General features: G+C 47.2%; 2 protein-coding genes and 1 long non-coding RNA gene across 3 annotated transcripts in view; 2 read left to right on the top strand and 1 right to left on the bottom strand.

The window, feature by feature from the left end:
* The window catches only part of CFB (complement factor B), a 30112-nt gene extending 24404 nt beyond the window's left edge, over positions 1–5708 (top strand). Inside the window, exons 16-18 of the mRNA XM_079961170.1 lie at positions 1396–1528; positions 3411–3460; positions 5392–5708. Coding sequence (XP_079817296.1) covers positions 1396–1528; positions 3411–3460; positions 5392–5574 — 366 coding nt within the window. The 3' untranslated portion in view covers positions 5575–5708. The remainder of the gene's footprint in view (positions 1–1395; positions 1529–3410; positions 3461–5391) is intronic.
* A 433-nt stretch (positions 5709–6141) lies between these two features.
* Positions 6142–18577, bottom strand: NELFE (negative elongation factor complex member E). Its single transcript, XM_079963919.1, has 11 exons — positions 18435–18577; positions 16722–16818; positions 15288–15360; positions 15037–15182; positions 14203–14277; positions 11960–11994; positions 10531–10769; positions 9692–9836; positions 7558–7612; positions 6717–6819; positions 6142–6327 (listed from the first exon to the last, which is right to left on the bottom strand). Exons 2-11 carry the CDS (start codon positions 16794–16796, stop codon positions 6254–6256), a joined length of 1020 nt encoding a protein of 339 aa, XP_079820045.1. The 5' UTR covers positions 16797–16818; positions 18435–18577; the 3' UTR covers positions 6142–6253.
* Positions 10742–11161, top strand: LOC307209299. Its single transcript, XR_013835526.1, has 2 exons — positions 10742–10853; positions 10973–11161. It is a non-coding gene; the product is annotated as an uncharacterized lncRNA (long non-coding RNA).
* Positions 18578–18589: the final 12 nt, after the last annotated feature.

Here is an 18589-nt window from a genome sequence, read left to right as displayed (position 1 = left end):
ATTCTCCTTTCCCTTCCTCCCCCACAACAAACACTCTGTGGGGCTGAGAGACTTCAGAGAAGTGTGACTAACCCAAGGTCACCCAGCAGCTGCATGTGGAGGAGTGGAGACGCAAACCCGGTTCCCCAGATTACGAGTATATCACTCTTAACCACTACACCACACTGGGAAAACCCAAGTTGCCATTTGCTCTGGTTGAGCGCTAAAGAGCAGTTTCCTCCAATGGAAATCCGCAGGACCAGAGGAAATGTGGGAAAGCCCTTGGAATTTTAGCACCTACAATTCTTAATAGAAAAAGCATCTGGTTTTTTAAAAATAAAAGTTATAACTTTTATAACTTTAAAGTAATTTCAAGGGAGCAGAAAAGACTTGATATATGTGGAGACAGGTGCACAGATGTTGTTAGTCCAGGGATGGAAAGAAGATAAAGTTCCTACCAGAGAAGAATGGCTAATTAAATTGTTGGACTATGCCGAAACGGCAAAACCGACCGAAAAGCTCAGGAACTAGGAAGACCAAAACTTTAATAAGGAATGGGAAAAACTTTAAATTTACCTTGAAGACCACTGTAAGCCATTGAAAACACTAGCAAGACTGCAATAACACTTGTAAATGTAATAAGAACTATGGACACCATGGAGTTATTGAAAAAAGATGCGGTAGAAATAATAAGTAATAATAAACTTTCACTTATACCCTGCCCTTCCCAGTTCAGAAAACCGGGCTCAGGGCGGCTAACAACAAATTTAAAACATTTAATTGTAAAAGCAGCATAAAATACAGTATAAAAACATGAATAACAATAAAATTCAAAGTTCATAAATCAATTTGGGGAAAATCCATCTAATAAGCAGGGGAGAATTAGCTGTGGAGTCTCAGACCGGGTGATCTTCATAAAAGGGGAGGGGGAGGGAAGAGAAGGGAAATAAAAGATCAGGCTGAATTCAAATTAAAGGCCAGGCGGAATAGCTGTGTCTTACAGGCCCGATGGAAGGAGGTTAAATCCTGAAGGGCCCTAGTCTCATGGGACAGAGCATTCCATCAGGTCGGAGCCATCACTGAAAAGGCCCTGACCCTGGTAGAGGATAGTCTGACTTCCTTAGGGCCCAGGACCTCTAAACTATGGTTATTCATGGACCTTAAGGTCCTCTGCAGGGCATACCAGGAGAGGCGATCCCGTAAATACGAGGTAGAAAAGGTTTAACAGCAGAATGCAAGGAGGGGAAGCTGGGAAGTCCAGAGATTTGGAGGAATCTTATAACTGTGGATGTGTTGTGGTATTATTTTAATTTTAAATTTGTAAAACCAAATAAAAATTATTATTTTTTTTGGGGGGGGGGAGAATGTGGATAAGCCCTACTAGCAGTAAACCCACCTTTCCTTCTCTCCCCTCAGAAAATTGGTTGTGAAGCGGACGCCAAGAAAGCCTCCCAGTACGTAAACGTCACGGACGTCTCCCAGGTGGTGACTGAACGCTTCTTATGCACAGGGGGCGCTGACCCTGAAGTGGACCCCAACACTTGCAAAGGTGAGGAACAGCACCTCCTCCTGGGACACCCCAGGAACCACAGCCAGGACTGCCTGTGCGGACTTGCTTCGAGTTTCACACTAAGGCTGCGTTTGCAGAAAAACGTTAATCGCTTTTAGGGGGACAGTTCAGGACTTGAACGTGCATGCTTCTTTCCCCAGAGAGTAAGGATACCCCTCTAGTTGTCTGGGCTCTGCTTCCTCTTGGAGAAGTCTTCTCCTTCTTTGGCGATCACTCGTAGCCGAGTAAGATTGTCTTCTATGAACATGGTTTTAACAGTGAGTCCGTAAGTGACTGTGGAGGCCAATTCTGGATCCACACGTCCTTCCACAGTGGGGACACTGGTTTCCGGGCGGGAGCTGATCACGGTGTGGATTTGCCAAGCGTGCCTTCCTCTTAGCATGTTTCTCCTTTGTGTCCTGAGTTCGAGTGTCTTCAAAGCCCATGACCCCTTTGGTAAAGGCTGTTATCCAATTGGAGCGCTCTTAGGCCAGTGTTTCCCGGTTGTCAGTGTTTATACTACATTTTTTTTTAGATTTGCCTTGAGAGAGTCTTTGAACCTCTTTTGTTGACCACCAGCATTACGCTTTCCATTTTTAAGCTCGGAATAGAGTAGTTGCTTTGGAAGACGATAATCAGGCATCTGCACAACATGACCAGTCCAACGAAGCTGATGTTGAAGAATCATTGCTTTGACACTGGTGATCTTTGCTTCTTCCAGTACACTGGCATTAGTTCGCCTGTCTTCCCAGGTGATGTGTAAAACTTTTCATAGACACCGTTGATGGTCTTGCGGAAGCAGACAGCTGCCCATGTATATGTTGGGAGAAGCTGCCCCATTGCCCGCGTTGAAGTAAAACCACATGTCTAAAGCAGCGTGACAGCATTTAACACATTGGTGGCTTCTCCGGAACCCAAAGGGTGCTGAGAGTTGCAAGGAATCCTGTGTTCTCCTCAGAGCGCTAAAATTCTCAGTGGTTTAAGTCAATCCTTTTTCCCAGTCACCCATGGTGGCTGGGGTAACCCAGTCAGATGAGCAGCATATAAATAATAAATTACAGTGGTACCTTGGGTTAAGTACTTAATTCGTTCCGGAGGTCCGTTCTTAACCTGAAGCGTATGCAACCTGAGGTACCACTGTATTGTGATTGCTTCATATAATGGAGCGGCATTTTTAGTGCTGCTTCATTTTCCCTTGTAAAATCCACCAGAGCATGTAGCATTGTGATATAGATTTTCTGCGGAGTTTAATAAATCGGCAGATTTGCATGCACTTTTGTCATCAATGGATACAGCATCATGGATCTTGAAGTATTTGTGGAACTGGCAAAGATGGGTGGCTTTTGGAGTAAGTTATAAAGTAGATGAGAATTTAGAGTTTTGAGTGGAAAGTGCTTCTGCTTCTACTGGAATTATAGAAAATGGTTAGATGTAAAGGGTTAAATTGAGAATGTTTTTTTTAAATATAAAAGTATATACAGTGGTAAGCCTGGTTAAGAACTTAATTTGTTCTGGAGGTCTGTTCTTAACCTGAAATTGTTCTTAACCTGAAGCACCACTTTAGCTTATGGTGCCACCTGCTGCCACTGCGCAATTTCTGTTCTCATCCTGAAGCAAAGTTCTTAACCCGAGGTACTATTTCTGGGTTAGTGGAGTCTGTAACCTGAAGCATATGTAACTTGAAGTGTATGTAACCCGAGGTACCACTATATTATATTATTATTCCCAGGGGACTCTGGGAATTGTAACTCTGGGAGGGGAGTAGAGGGTCTCCTTAACTACAATCCCCTCATTGTGTAGAACTGGAACTCTGGTATATGTATATAGCTTCAGACTTGAACATCACACACCCTCTGATAATTCCCTTTCCTTTTGCTTCCAGGAGACTCTGGTGGTCCCCTCATTATTCCTAAAAGGCAACGTTACATCCAGGTAAGCATGGACTCCAACTGGCACCGGGCTTCTCTACTGGACCCCAAACCAGGCCACCACTTCCAAATGACATGCCAGTTTCTGGTGTTCTTTATAGGCCAGGGCTTTGTATTCCCCAATTCTACAGCTGCACCACACAAATGTGGCATTCGGGGGGGGGGGGGCAGCAGAAAAGTAATCACAAGGCTTGGTTCTCTTTGATAGCACACTCTGAAGGTCAAAGCAAGCTGCACAGTCAGCTGTTTCGCTTTATCCCAGCGCCAAGGGCCTTCTGGCGGTTCCCTCATTGCGAGAAGCAAAGCTACAGGGAACCAGGCAGAGGGCCTTCTCGGTAGTGGCGCCCGCCCTGTGGAACGCCCTCCCATCAGATGTCAAAGAGAAAAACAACTACCTGACATTCAGAAGACATCTTAAGGCAGCCCTGTTCAGGGAAGTTTTTAACGTGTGATTTTACTGTATTTTTGGTTTTTATGGAAGCCGCCCAGAGTGGCTGGGAAGGCCCAGCCAGATGGGCGGGATATAAATAATAAATTATTATTATTATTATTATCCCATTAGTAGCCTTCCCTTTCTCCCAAAGGAACCCGCTGACGGCAAAGCAGTTAAAAGGTCTAAAAACAATTCCAATACAGATACAGAGCAGCAAAGGTCTTTGCTTAGAAGGTTTTCAGTATGTGCTAAAAAGACAAGAGACAGCTCCTGTCTAATACCGTACTGGCCCAAATATAAGTCACACTTTCCCCCCCCAAATTCCGACTGTGAAAAGTTAAAGTGCGGCTTATATTTGTGGATATTTCACTCCTTCCATTGCAAGAATCTCATGATGTTTGCAGAAAGGAGGGGGCGGAATCTGCTCATTGCTTCTTCCGCTCCAGCCTGACTCTGTGGGAGTCTGAGTGTTATCTGTGTAGAGATAAGATGATCGCATAAGGATCTGTAAAACTCACGCAGTTCAGAAGCCTCCTTTAGCTTTAGTTTATAGTTTATTTTAGTTTGCAGTAGCTGTAAAATAAAGAAGTTAAGCTTCAGAGCTGTCGTTCGTGTAATTCAGACTCTGCTGTGCTCTGCTGACTTTGGTGCTCACAGCTCAAAGTTGTGAGTCAGTTGCACTTAGACCTGCTCTCCCGCAGTGGAAGGTCTCTGGAAGTGCTTCTCAGCTCGCCTGGCCCAGTCGGGGCAGAAGAGGTTGAGCCCAGTCGTTGGCACCGGCTCAAAGGCGAAGCTGACAATATTCACAACATTACAAAAAGCCCAATATTGCTGCTGAAAGAGACATACAGTGAACCCCCCTCTTAACTCCTGCTGAAGCCCTGGCGAGCAGGAGTGGCAAGCGGACAGCCACTGGTGCTACCACTTAACGCTTCCTGCTGTGCTCCTCCACCGTCATGGGGGGGCAGAGTGCCGCCGGGGGCTGCCTTAGCAGCGCTGCCATGCAATCCTCCTCTGCCTGCCTCACCACTGTTAATGGAGTGGGGGGCACCCGCCTGGCACAATGAGGCAAGCTATGTGCCCCCCGCAGAATGTCTCTTCTTGCCCAGCCACTGTTAGGGGGGGTGGTGTGCCTGCCGGGGGGGGGGGGACAGCCGGTTGCGGTGGCAGGTATTTTTTTTTCTCTCCCCCCCCCCCTTGAATTTTAAGGGTGCAGCTAATATTCAGGCCAATACAGTGGTACCTCAGGTTAAGAACTTAATTCGTTCTGGAGGTCCATTCTTAACCTGAAACTGTTCTTAACCTGAGGTACCACTTTAGCTAATGGGGCGTCCTACTGCCGCCATGCAATTTCTGTTCTCATCCTGAGGTAAATTTCTTAACCCGAGGTACTTTTTCTGGGTTAGCGGAGTCTGTAACCTGAAGCGTCTGTAACCCAAGGTACCACTGTACGGTATGCCTGGTAGTCTCACTCCAGCCTCTTCTTTTTTTCCCCCCTGCAGGTGGGCGTGATCAGCTGGGGCGTGGTTGACGTTTGTAGAAACAGGAAATTGCCTGTCTGCGAAACTGGCCGTAATCGCCACGAGATGTCCCCTGCCTATGCCAGGGATTTTCACATCAACCTCTTCAAAGTCTTGCCTTGGCTCAAGGAAGAGCTCCGGGACGAGGGACTAGATTTCCTGTAGACTCTTCTCCCCGATTCCCCCACCCTCCACCTCGCACCTGGGGTGGTTTTGTAAATAGAACGCATATCTTGAAATCCTGTAAAGTGAATGCAATTTTAACAATTGTGTATTGAATTCCATTGTATGAAGAAAAAGGATAAATAGCTCTCTTCTGTGATACTGGTGTCTTTCGGATAGCTGTGAGTATTTCACCCCAGTTACGAGTTGATATCCGGCGTAGACTTCAGCAATCTCACAATCCCAAGCTTCTATTTTCCCTCCCCCTTTCTCAAATAAGTTTTTAGATCAAACAAAGAGATGAAATTGAAGACATCAAAACATGTTTTTCAAAAAAAGAGACACCAATGTGCCACAGGAACTCTTCCCTCATACCAAACCACCGATAGGGTCTATCCTACATAAATCTGCCTAATAATCTTTGAGCATCATCTAAGATGTGGCCATCACAATTGTTCTCTTACTACACCTTGCCTTCCTGATCCCGTGGCAAGATGCATTATAGAACAAGTCTTTCCCCCACGGGCTCAGGTGCATTTTGAGGTACAGACTTGAAGAGAAGCAATACAGTGCTTTTTCGAAGACACAGCCAATGTTTATTTGCACATCTTAACAACAACAACAAAAAAGCAAACATTTAAGAAATACCCCACCACTCGAAATGGGGATTGTCCCACAGGCCTCAGAAGATGTCTTCGTTGTAAACGACCTGGGATCGCTTGTCCCGGTGAGAGCCCTTGGTGCTATTCTTCACAGCTGGGAAAGAGAGAGGGGAGGGACATCTAGGATCACAGATCACAACAAGGCAAAGGTGACCAGCTTCTCTCACGCTACCCAGCTGAACCTCTGAAGACGATAAAGAAGCAGATTCTGGGGCAACTGGTGGTGGACTCCCAGGCCCCACAAACCCTTTTAAGCGAGTGGGATATGTTATTGGCAGACTGAAAGTTGCTGATTGCTATTACTAGCACACACTTCTCTGGGAATCTGACCCCACTTACCTCTCCGATTCCTCTCATCAAAACACGGGAGCTTGGGAGATCCCTGAGTTCCATATCCCCACCACCAACACTCAAACCACTTCCCATCGTCTTGGAACTTGGTTCCTGCCTCCCCATTCCGGACCCCTCTCCTCCAGCACTTACCCAAAGATCCCCACACCGATTTGCCGATGGCTGCGTCCAGCATGGGCTGCTTGCGGGCAATGCTGACTTTCAGCTGCACATCTTCCACCACCTTTCCGTTGAGCTGTTAAGGAGGCAAGGGGGTGGGGTGCCTTAATCCATTTCTACAGAAATTGCTCCACGGGCCCAGAGAGCCCTGAAGCACCTTAAAGAGCAATAGAACCAAGAAGTCGGCCTCATCTTTGGCTCCTGCCCCTCCTCCTCCCCTGCCTCCAAGTCTTGCCCGCTCTGTCACAACTTCTTCCTGCTCACGAAACCCTGTTGCCTCTTCTGCTCCCGACACCTCCTCCCCCCAGTCCTCTCTCTCTTCTCCCTCTGACCACGTGTCATCGACCCACCACCACTCCCCAGGCTACACTGTCTCCTGTCACTCCTCTGCATCTAGGGCAGACTCACGAAAACCCATGGACTTAATTCTAATGACTAATGTTGGGTATCACCCCATTCCTGTTTTTTCCTAGCCTCATTTATAATAATAATAATATTTATTATTTATACCCTGCCCATCTGGCTGGGCTTCCCCAGCCACTCTAGGCGGCTTCCAACAAAATATTAAAATACCGTAACGTATCAAACATTAAAAGCTTCTCTAAAGAGGGCTGCCTTCAGATGTCTTCTAAAAGTCTGGTAGTTGTTCTCTTTGACATCTGGTGGGAGGGCGTTCCACAGGGCGGGCGCCACTACCGAGAAGGCCCTCTGCCTGGTTCCCTGTAACTTGACTTCTCGCAGTGAGGGAACCGCCAGAAGGCCCTCGGCGCTGGACATTTCAGGCAACTCAGAGGGGAAAATCAGTGGCAGTTACCTCAGCAATGGCTTGGTCCGCAGACTCCATCTTCTCATAAGTGACAAAAGCACAGCTGAGGGGGGAGAGAGAAGAGGGTTAACGGCTGATCCCTGGAAAAAGGCATTGTCTTCTTGGCTGCCTTACCTTACCAGCAGTGTTAGAAACTCAAATATGTAAGCTAGGCGCCAAATGGCTCCTTTAACCAAGGTTGCGGTCACTGAAACAGAATGCCTAGCTGCCATTTTTGGGCAGGGCAGCTCTAACGTCTTTATTTTTCAAACGACAGACGTGACTGTGATTCTCAGTTACACCTACGGTTAGTTCAGATTACAATCTTGATCTAGGCTGAGCTTTGAGAACTTAAAGAAGAAGATTCGCTTTATCCAGGGACAGACCACATATATATTGGCCTATTCCTATCTATTTTTCTTAATGGTGGCAGTAGTAGTTTTGGCAGGACAGGGGGCAGGCTGGTGTGGGGGACTCCCTGGTCCTGAATGGGGTAACTGTGCCCCTGAAGGACCAGGTGCACCGCCTGGGAGTCATTTTGGACTCACAGCTGTCCATGGAGGCGCAGGTCAATTCTGTGTTCAGGGCAGCTGTCAACCAGCTCCATCTGGTACGCAGGCTGAGACCCTACCTGCCTGCGCACTATCTCGCCAGAGTGATGCATGCTCTAGTTATCTCCCACTTGACTACTGCAATGCGGACTACATGGGGCTACCTTTGAAGGCGACCCGGAAACTGCAACTAATCCAGAATTCGGCAGCTAGAATGGTGACTGGGAGCGGCCACCAAGACCACATAACACCGGTCCTAAAAGATATACACTGGCTCCCAGTATGTTTCCGAGCACAATTCAAAGTGTTGGTGCTGACCTTTGAAGCCCTAAATGGCCTCGTCCATGTCTACCTGAAGGAGTGTCTGCACCCCCATCGTTCAGCCACCGAGGTCCAGCTCCAAGGGCCTTCTGGCAGTTCCTTCACTGCGAGAAGTGAGGTTACAAGGAACCAGGCAGAGGATCTTCTCGGTAGTGGCGCCCGCCCTGTGGAACGCCCTCCCATCTGATGTCAAGGAAATAAACTACTATCTGACTTTTAGAAGACATCTGAAGGCAGTCCTATATAGGGAAGTTTTTAATGTTTTATGGTGTTTTAATATTCTGCTGGGAGCTGCCCAAAGTGGCTGGGGAAACCTGGCCAGATGGGCGGGGTATAAATAATAAATTATTATTATTATTATTAATCGTTCATAACGTAAGAATATTCTTCACAACCATGAGCAGGGCAGTGAGGTGGGGCAAGTGAAGACAAGCAACAATAATTACCGTATTTTTCACTCTATAAGACGCACTTTTCCCCTCCTAAAAAGTAAATGTGTGTGCGTCCTATGGAGCGAATGCAGGCTGCGCAGCCGGAACGCTCCTCCTGCCCTGAAGAGGCTTGGCATGCTATCTCAGAAGCCAGAACAGCAAGAGGGATCACTGTTTACGCTGCGCAGCGATCCCTCTTGCTGTTCTCACTTTGCTTCGCTGGAGAGGCGCTGCGCAGAGACAGAAAGCTGCTCAGTGCCCCTTCAGCAAAGTGGGAGACGAAACGGAGCCGCTTCCATTTCTCCTCCCGCTTTGCTGGAGAGGCGCTGCGCAGAGAGGGAGAGAATATTTTTTTTTCTTGTTCTCCTCCTTTAAAACTAGGTGCGGCTTATTGTCCGGTGCATCTTATAGAGCGAAAAATACAGTAAGTATACCGTTGATCGCTGCTTCTGCACAGGCTACACAGAAAAGGCATTTTGGCTCCTGAAATTCATTGATACTGATACAGGATGTGGCATCAGTGCGAGAAAACAGTCCAGATCCAATGTTCCCTAGGAATGCAACTCCAGATGGTGGAGATGTCAGGCGCCAGCCTACCTGGTAATGCCAGGGATTGAACCTGTGACCTTCTGCATGCAAAGCACTGCTCTGCCCTCAATATATTATTATTAGTAGTAGTAGTAGTACCCTCCCCATCTAACTGGGTTGTTCCAGTCCCCCTGGGTGGCTTTCCTGGTGCATGTCCATATGGGAGTGAGGTGTCGTTTGCATGTTTCCCCCGGTGGATCTGGCCCAAGCTTTGCCTCTTGGGCCAACCTTGCCTTCCTTCTCACCACTCACTTGCGGGGATTGTCCATGGAGAGATCAATGATGTTCCCAAAGGTCGAGAAAGCGGTGCGCAGCATGCTCTGCTTCATGTCCGCCCCGTAGACGTACACCGTGTTCCCTTTGCGCGGAGCACGTCGGTCTGGGAATGAATCCGAACCTGGGTTAGGAAAGGAAGATTGACAGGTCAGAAAACACTCCTGTCGCCCCATGGCCCTCTTAAACCTAGCCGGATGCCAAAACCCCTTTGAAACCTTGCCTACCCTTCCTGGGGACTCTATGTATCCTAGTTCACAACTGGCTCACGTGATACAGTGGTACCTCAGGTTACAGGTGCTTCAGGTTACAGACTCCGCTAACCCATAAATAGTACCTCAGGTTAAGAAATTTACCTCAGGATGAGAACAGAAATCGCACGGCGGCAGCGGGAGGCCTCATTAGCTAAAGTGGCACCTCAGGTTAAGAACAGTTTCAGGTTAAGAACGGACCTCCAGAACGATTTAAGTTCGTAACCAGAGGTACCACTGTATTCAAAACCTGATGCCAGCAACTCCGTGAGATCGTAATATCCAGAACCAGACCCACACCCTACATTTAAAGCGCTATGAGAGCACTTTGAACAGCAACGGCTTCCCCCAAAGAATTCTGGGAGCTGTCGTTTCTTAAGGGTCGTTAGAGGGGTCGTTAAGAGGAGAGCGGAGTCTGTAACCTGAAGCATATGTAACCTGAGGTACTATTGTATTTTTAAAATCCAATTTAATTTTTTTTAAAAACCATTTAAAATTCGAAAAATCTTATTTTATTTATTAAGAAATCATTGATTTTTATCCACCCTGCCCCCAAGGAGTCCTTACGGCGGAAGCTGCCTTCTCTGTCTCTGTCCCTATCCCTGTCTTGGTCCCGATCCCGATCCCTGTCCCGGTCTCGATCCCGGTCTCTGTCGCGCTCTCTGCTCCGGTCCCGGCTGCGATCACGGTCATAGTCCCACTCAAAATTGCGGAGGTTCTCCCCCCGGTCTGGCTCTTTGTCCGGATCCCTGCCCACTTCTAGATCCTTCTCTGGATCCCGCAGGCGATCGCTGGAGCTCACAAAGCTGGGGAAGAGCATGGAATGGGAGAGGCGTCATTTATACCCATTTTTATTTCACTTTGAAGGCAGCATCTAAAGAATGTGCGCCGTCAAATCACAATTTCAATAATACAATGCGATTTGTAAACCGCAGGTTACAAATAATAAATAATAATAATAATAATAATTTATTATTTATACCCCGCCCATCTGGCTGAGTTTCCCCAGCCACTCTGGGTGGCTTTCAGTTATTTTTCTCTTTGACATCTGGTGGGAGGGCGTTCCACAGGGTGGGTGCCACTACCGAGAAGGCCCTCTGCCTGGTTCCCTGTAACTTGGCTTCTCGCAGCGAGGGAACTGCCAGAAGGCCCTTGGAACTGGACCTCAGTGTCCGGGCAGAACGATGGAGGTGGAGACGCTCCTTCAGGTATACTGGACCGAGGCCGTTTAGGGCTTTAAAGGTCAGCCCCAACACTGTGCTCGGAAACGTTCTGGGAGCCAGTGTAGGTCTTTCAAGACCGGTGTTATATGGTCCCGGCGGCCGCTCTCAGTCACCAAATACCAAACATTTCAAAATAGAGATACAGTGATACCTCTTGTTACGTTCGGTTCAGGTTACGTCTTTTCAGGTTGCATCCCGTGGCGACCCAGAAGTACCGGAAAGGGTTACTTCTGGGTTTTGCCACTCGTGCATGCGCAAATGCTCAAAATGACATCGTGCGCATGCACAGAAGTGGTGAATCATGACCCCCGCATGCCCAGACACGGGTTGCGTTCCTTTCAGGTTGTGAACGGGGCTCTGGAACAGATCCCATTCGCAACCAGAGGTACCACTGTAATCATTTTTAAAAACACATTTCGAAACCACCGCCAGTGCCAAAAATTACCTGCCATTAATAAATAATTTGAAAATGCACTTCGAACCAGCACAACAAGCAACCAAATAGCTGAGAAACCAGCAGCGTAATCAGTGAAATAATCCTTATTATGTGTCATTTGAAACAAATAGATCTTCAAAGGCCTAAGCCGATAAGGCCATTTATACCTTGAGAAGGGATCAACAGATCAGAGTAGGAGTGGGGAGCCTCATAATTATTAAACTGCCACAACCAAAACACTGTTTGCTGGAGTGCTCTGGGATTTGGCCTGATCCTACAGGCTAAAACAAATATCGAAAGGTCAAATCATCTAGATTTTATTATGAAGAGAACCAACCTTTCATAGAGAGACTTCCTCTGGGGACGCCGTGACTGAAACAAAACATTTTTTTTAAAAAAAAGACATCAGTCATTGTATTAAAATTAGCAGCTAGTAGCCCTGGGCTGAAACAAGAAACTTCTGGTAGCTAAAAACAAACACCCCTACTCTCTCTTTCGCCACCCCAAAGACCTTTTGGGATCTAGTTCCTTCTTGTTTCATCAGTTCCACAATGTCATGTGGCAGCTACAAGCATGGATGACTGGCTGAACTGTGGCTTAACAGGGGTTGGGGTGGAACTCATGGAGAACTCAAAACGGTGTCCTTGCTTTCTTCAGCGTCGATCCCTTTGGCTACATCCTGGGAACGTGAGATCAGCCCTTCTGGGTCAGACCAAATACCCCATCTAGCCCAACAATCTGCTCTCCCAGCCATAGATGTCAACTTTCAGATTTGAAAATAAGGGATCAGCAGCCTCGAAAGTAAGGGATCAGCAGCCTCACCTGTCCCGGAGACAGTCTACGGGATATCTAACAATCCGGGATAGCAGCGGGAAGCGGCGCTGGAATAAGGGTATTTCCCGCAAAAAAAGGGAAGGTTGACAGCTATGCTCCCAGTTGGCCAACCAATTGTCTAAGGCAGCTGTTCCCAATTCCCTAAGTATTGTGCAACCCTTGTTTTTCAAAAGCCAAGCCATGGACCTCCTACTTTTGAAAATGTTGACATCTCTGTGGTAGTTACTGTTCTGCGGGAACACTGGCCTAAGGGAAACCCGCAATCACCTTCCTCTCCTGATATTTCCAGCAACTGGCAATCATACTGCCTCTGACGGTGTGGAAAGTAAAACATGGAGGCAGGAAGCTTGATTTGAGCTTTCCTGGATACTTGTGGGTCTTCCAGTTGCAGCTCTGAGCATACTTGGACCACATGGCCCCTTCCCACTATGAAAAGTGGCTGGCATCCATCACAGAACTGCCGGCCAGCAGTTCCCATGGACCCATCCTTGCATGTTGGGGGAAAGGCTACAGCTCTGTGGGAGAGAATGTTTTGCATGCAGACGGCCCCACGTCCGATCCTCCAGACTCCTTGCCTGAAACCCTGGTGGGCTGCTGCCAACCAGCGCGGACAGTAATAATAATAATAATAATAATAATAATAATAATAATAATAATTTATTTATTATTTATTATTTATTATTTATTATTTATTATTTATTATTTATTAATTATACCCTTCCCCAGCCACTCTGGGCGGCTTCCAAAAAAATATTAAAATACCGAAGTACATCAAACATTAAAAGCTTCCCTAAACAGAGCTGCCTTCAGATGTCTTCTAAAAGTCTGTTAGTTGTTGTTCTCTTTGACATCTGGTGGGAGGGCATTCCACAGGGTGGGCGCCACTACGGAGAAGGCCCTCTGCCTGGTTCCCTGTAACTTGGCTTCTCGCAGTGAGGGAACCGCCAGAAGGCCCTCGGCGCTGGACCTCAGTGTCCGGGCTGAACGATGGGGGTGGAGACGCTCCTTCAGATATACTGGACCAAGGCCGTTTAGGGTTTTAAAGGTCAGCACCAACACTTTGAATTGTGCTCGGAAACGTACTGGGAGCCAATGTAGATCTTTCAAGACTGGTGTTATATGGTCTTGGCGGCCACTCCCAGTCACCAGTCCAGTTCCCGCGTTCTGGATTAGTTGTAGTTTCTGGGTCACCTTCAAAGGTAGCCCCACGTAAAGCGCATTGCAGTAGTCCAAGCGGGAGATAACCAGAGCATGCACCACTCTGGCAAGACAGTCTGCGGGCAGGTAGAGTCTCAGCCTGCGTACCAGGTGGAGCTGGTAAACAGGTGCCCTGGACACAGATATGACCTGCGCCTCCATGGACAGCTGGGAGTCCAAAATGACTCCCAGGCTGCGCACCTGGTCCTTCAGGGGCAGAATTACCCCATTCAGGACCAGGGAATCCTCCACTCCTGCCTGCCTCCTGTCCCCCCCAAAACAGTACTTCTGTCTTGTCAGGATTCAACCTCAATCTGTTACTAGATGGTTACTAGATCTGTTACTAGATATTGAGCTAGATGGGCCAATGGATCTGCGTCAGTAAAAGGCAGCTGAACAGGGGAGCTCCATAAAGGATGCAGAAAGAATTTATGCTGCCCTGGGGTGCCCCCATAAACCAGCGAAGGCGGAGGAGCAAGCAGGGTTGCCTCGCTCTATGCCAACCCACCCCGTTTCCCTCCCCTAGCCGGGAACTCAAATGCCAGGTACCTCTTGAGAATCGTCGTCTGCAGAGATGCTGCGCTGAAAAGGTTGGAAAGTCGTGACGGGTCCTTTCTCAGGATCCTAAAGACAAGCAAGATGTTAAGGCCCTGCTGAAGACAACCCTGCTCCCCTTTCCCACAGTCTCTGTTAGGGCTGGGGGAATATATCGATATATCGTCCAAAACGGGTTTGAAGTCCGTATTGTGATATCAGTTCATAATTTTTGACCTTCTTTTTAAAAACAACAACACTTTATTTAAGGTTGATAAGGACAAGATAAAATTATACAATTGAATATAAATATAGATAGGAAATGGCTATGTATAGTGAATACTTATCTACTTTTAAAAATTTTCAACTATAATCTTTTTCTTTTACTTCTTTATTTTTTCTTTGTTCTCCCCCCCTTTTTTCTGATATCTTATCTTTCATTTCACTCCTTTATTGTGAATAGCATTTTATAGAGGTATAAATAACTGTAAATATGAAAAGAGACAAAGTATTCTCTAATTTTTTTCCTTCGTTATATGTATTTTTTTTCCTTTTGTATTTTCTTTTGTTGTAAATATGTATGTTTTCTAATTTGTACTTAATAAAAATTTAATTTTATTTATTTTTTAAAAAAGGAATCATAATTTTTGACCTGGCAAAATATAACACAAACCATGACGTGTGTGTGCGTGTGTGATACAGGAAAAACCGTGAAGCCAGCCAATGCCCTTGTCTTATTTCAGACATCGTGATACGTTGGCATATTGCAATGTTTAGCTGGTGATATATCACAACGTTGACAACCAGACATCCCCCAGCCCTAGTCTCCACCCACTTAGCTCCCCTTACTTTCAGCTTCCCTTCCAGCGTGCGAGAGCGCTTGAACCCCGAGTTCTTGTTCTCGGCTTTGATAGCGCTGATGGCCCCCGTTTTCACGAGCATCTTGGCTTGCTCCGTCGCTGTGGCCGTGTCCACAACCGGCTGGTCAGAGATGGCTGCAAAGCGGGTAGAAGAAATGCAAAAGAATGTCCGAAGTGTTGGTGGACCCAGGTGCACCCTACTCCACTCCACCCACCTCCCTTGGTGGAAGTCCGACTTACAGCGTTTAATTCCTCCCTGGCTGGCTTGGCTGGTTGAACTCTGCTGCTTCTTCAAGGCCATGAGGGCCTTTTTCTGGGGAGGAACAACCACAACAACCATATTGAATGTGGCATCTCCAAACCTATTTCCCTCTCTTTCCTTCCCTCCCGTCTTCTTCTGTTGTCGTCTACCAACAGGTGACCATGTGGTTCTCAAGAAATTGCTGGGCTACAACTCCCCATCATCCCAGAGGCATGTCTCATGAGACCAGGGCCCTGTGGGATCTGATTTCTTTCCGCAGGGCCTGTAAGACAAGAGTTGTTCCGTCTGGCCTTTGGCTTAGAATCAATTTGATTCCCTTGATTTGATTTCTTTTTTTTTCTTCCTTTCTCCTCCTGTGATGAGACTGCAATTTAATGTTTTAATGTTGCATTTTAATCTTGTTTTTTAAGTTGTATTTCAATCAACTTGTTTTTATTATTGGTTGTTAGCCGCCCTGAGCCTGGTCTTGGCTGGGGAGGGAGGGGTATAAATATTATTATTTTTATTATTAGGTTGTCCACTGTGAGAACAGAATGCTGGACTAGATGGGCCCCATAACATGCAAGAGGGAACAAGCTTGTTTTCTCCTGCTCTCGAGGGTAGGACTCGAACCAATGGCTTCAAGCTACAAGAAAGGAGATTCTGACTACGCATCAGGAAGAACTTTCTGGCAGGAAGTGAAACGATCTCCCTTGGGAGGTTGTGGGCTCTCCTTCCTCTGAGGTTTTTAAGCAGAGGTTGGATGGCCATCTGTCATGTATTGTTTAGCTTGCTGCATAGATGACCATGCTGGAATTCCTGCTCCATGACTGCAGTCATAGGATTGTTGTCTTTCACATGACGGTATGTGTTTTGACTCCACAGAGTGGGAAGTGATGGAGACAGGATGTTTGTGTTACTGTGTTCTATGAAGTGGGACTATTGTCCTTTGTTCTTTCTTTTAGCTGTCTGATGCTAGAGAGAGAGGGAGCCAGTGCTCCATGTGTGTTTATATGTAAATAGATTAGCCAAAATGCTGAGTTGCTGAAGTCTGTTACGCAATTGCGCAAACTCTGCAGATCCCTAAGTGTGCCGGTGTCGGTTGACATCAGTCGCTGTGATGTTCGGGCAGAAGCTTTTGAAGCTCCCGAACGAAAGACCAGGAGGGAGGGAACATGCCAGTTGGGCATGTGTCTCTGCCAGGGTCCTACTCGAGTGTAGGCTGAACTCCTGACAGACCCTTCCAACTCTACAATTCTATTACAATTCTATTCTATTCTATCCAGCAAGCTTCTTTCTATTTTTGTGTCTGATTGTTGGCCACGCTGGCTGGGACTGAGTGGACCAACAGCCTTGAACAGCCAACAACTTGATTCGGCCTGGCCTACCTAGGGTGGAATCTACCCCTCGGCATCGACGAAAAGGAGTCTGACCTTTTTCTTGAGTTTGGCAAACTTCTTCTGCAGAGCCTCCTCTTCATCTGTCAGTCCCGGGGGTAAGACAATCATGGCTGATAAGCAAAGTCACCGTCTGGAAAGGGAAAACAACAAAGTAGGCCATCAGCGGCCGCTTGTGGGTTGGTCAACCAACCTGGGTCCATAGTGCAACATGGCTTCTTCCTCCAAGAGCTTTAATGGTTGTGGAAAAAAGGGGATGACAGATAGGGTCTCCATATAAGCAAGAACAAATAATGCCACCTAAGAAGGTTCTGCTGAATCAGGCTGATAGCCCACCTAGCCCAGAATTCAGATGAGCCCATATAAAAACAGGATGTTGGATTAGATGGGCTGTCAGCTGATCCAGCAGGTTCGCAATATTTTTAAAAATATTTAAAACTGATAGCAGCCGAGAGAATAGGGCAGGTCCAAAAAGAAGATGCACTGTCAAAAGCATGTGCGTCTTCAGCAGTCAGCAAAAACTACATAACGAAGGTGCCAGTTTCAGCTCTGGCGGGGAGGGAACCCCACACCTTATTCCAGGCGCCATATTCCATTTTCATTTTTTTAAAAGGAAGATAATTTTAAGTGCAGAAGTGGGGTCATGCCAAGTACAGTGGTACCTTGGGTTACATACGCTTCAGGTTACAGACGCTTCAGATTACAGACTCCGCTAACCCAGAAATAGTACCTTGGGTTAAGAACTTTGCTTCAGGATGAGAACAGAAATTGTGCGGCAGCAGCGGGGGGCCCCAGTAACTAAAGTGGCACCTCAGGTTAAGAACAGTTTCAGGTTACGAAAGGACCTCCAGAACGAATTAAATTCTTAACCTGAGGTACCACTGTACAAGCACATTTGCAGCTTGGCTTTGCACAAATATCCCACCTCTGGCAGCGTCATAGCTAAGGGAGGTGGCTAGCCAGGGTTTGCTTGCCCCAGGGTGAAGCTTCCAGAGGGGCGCCTTTGATACTCCCAGCCGGTGTGTGTGTGTGTGTGTGTGTGCGCGCGCGTGCGCATATGCACAGGTTTTTTTTTCTGCCAAACTAAGTCTTTGACCCAGGTGCCCCTGCCTTTGGTTTCCAGTGGCAGTAGACATTGGGTAAGCCTTAGTCGTGTAACGAGGGCAGGTTGCCGCCTCTGCCTGCCCCTGCATGCAAAAGGGTATCCCTATAAAGGGACCCAGGAAGAGCTGAAATAGGAACCCCTGGCAGGGGGTTACCCCTTTGGCTTGGAGCCAATATGATTCCCTCCCCTCTTTCTTTTTTCTTTTTTCTTTCTCCTCCTGTGATGAGGCTGCATTTTAATATTTGAATGTTGTCTTTTAATCTTGTTTTTAAGTTGTATTCATTCAACTTGTTTTTATTATTGCTTGTTAGCCGCCCTGAGCCCGGCCTTGGCTGGGGAGGGCGGGGTATAAATAAAAATTATTATTATTATTATTATTATTATTATTATTTGTTGTTGTCAGCCATAGCACCCTCACCCACCCACCCCCAGGTTAGGTTGACCCTAGAGGCACTCCCAGCAGAAGGGCTGGAGTTGAAAATGGTATACCCTATAATGCCTAAGCATGCAAACCAATAAAATTGGTGGCCTATTCGACCCTTTCTTCCCTTACACTCGTTTTCCTGCCTGCTTATTTACTGGGGAGACATTGGAATGCAACGCGCTTTGCACCAATCACATCCCTCCTCCGGCCTCCCACTCACCAGCTGCTCCCGCGTCCTCTCCCTGTCGCGCGAGCCTTCTCTCCCAGCACGCTCTATCTAGACACGCCTCTGGGACAAGCCACGCAGCGGGAGGAAGTCTATACGTATATTTGCATAAGCCACCCGGCAACGCGAAGCCCATTGGCTGATTGGAA

Source organism: Podarcis cretensis, assembly GCF_951804945.1.
Source record: "Podarcis cretensis genome assembly, chromosome: 2".
Taxonomy (NCBI): Eukaryota; Metazoa; Chordata; class Lepidosauria; order Squamata; family Lacertidae; genus Podarcis; species Podarcis cretensis.
This window is presented reverse-complemented; position numbering and strand designations above follow the sequence as displayed.

Coding starts and splice junctions, on each gene's coding strand:
- NELFE (XM_079963919.1), bottom strand. CDS start 16,796: ATGATTGTCTTACCCCCGGGACTGACAGATGAAGAGGAGGCTCTGCAG. Junction 11,995..14,202: donor CAGACGACGATTCTCAAGAG/GTACCTGGCATT, acceptor GTTTTGTTTCAG/TCACGGCGTCCCCAGAGGAA. Junction 9,837..10,530: donor CAGAGAAGGCAGCTTCCGCC/GTAAGGACTCCT, acceptor TTCCTAACCCAG/GTTCGGATTCATTCCCAGAC.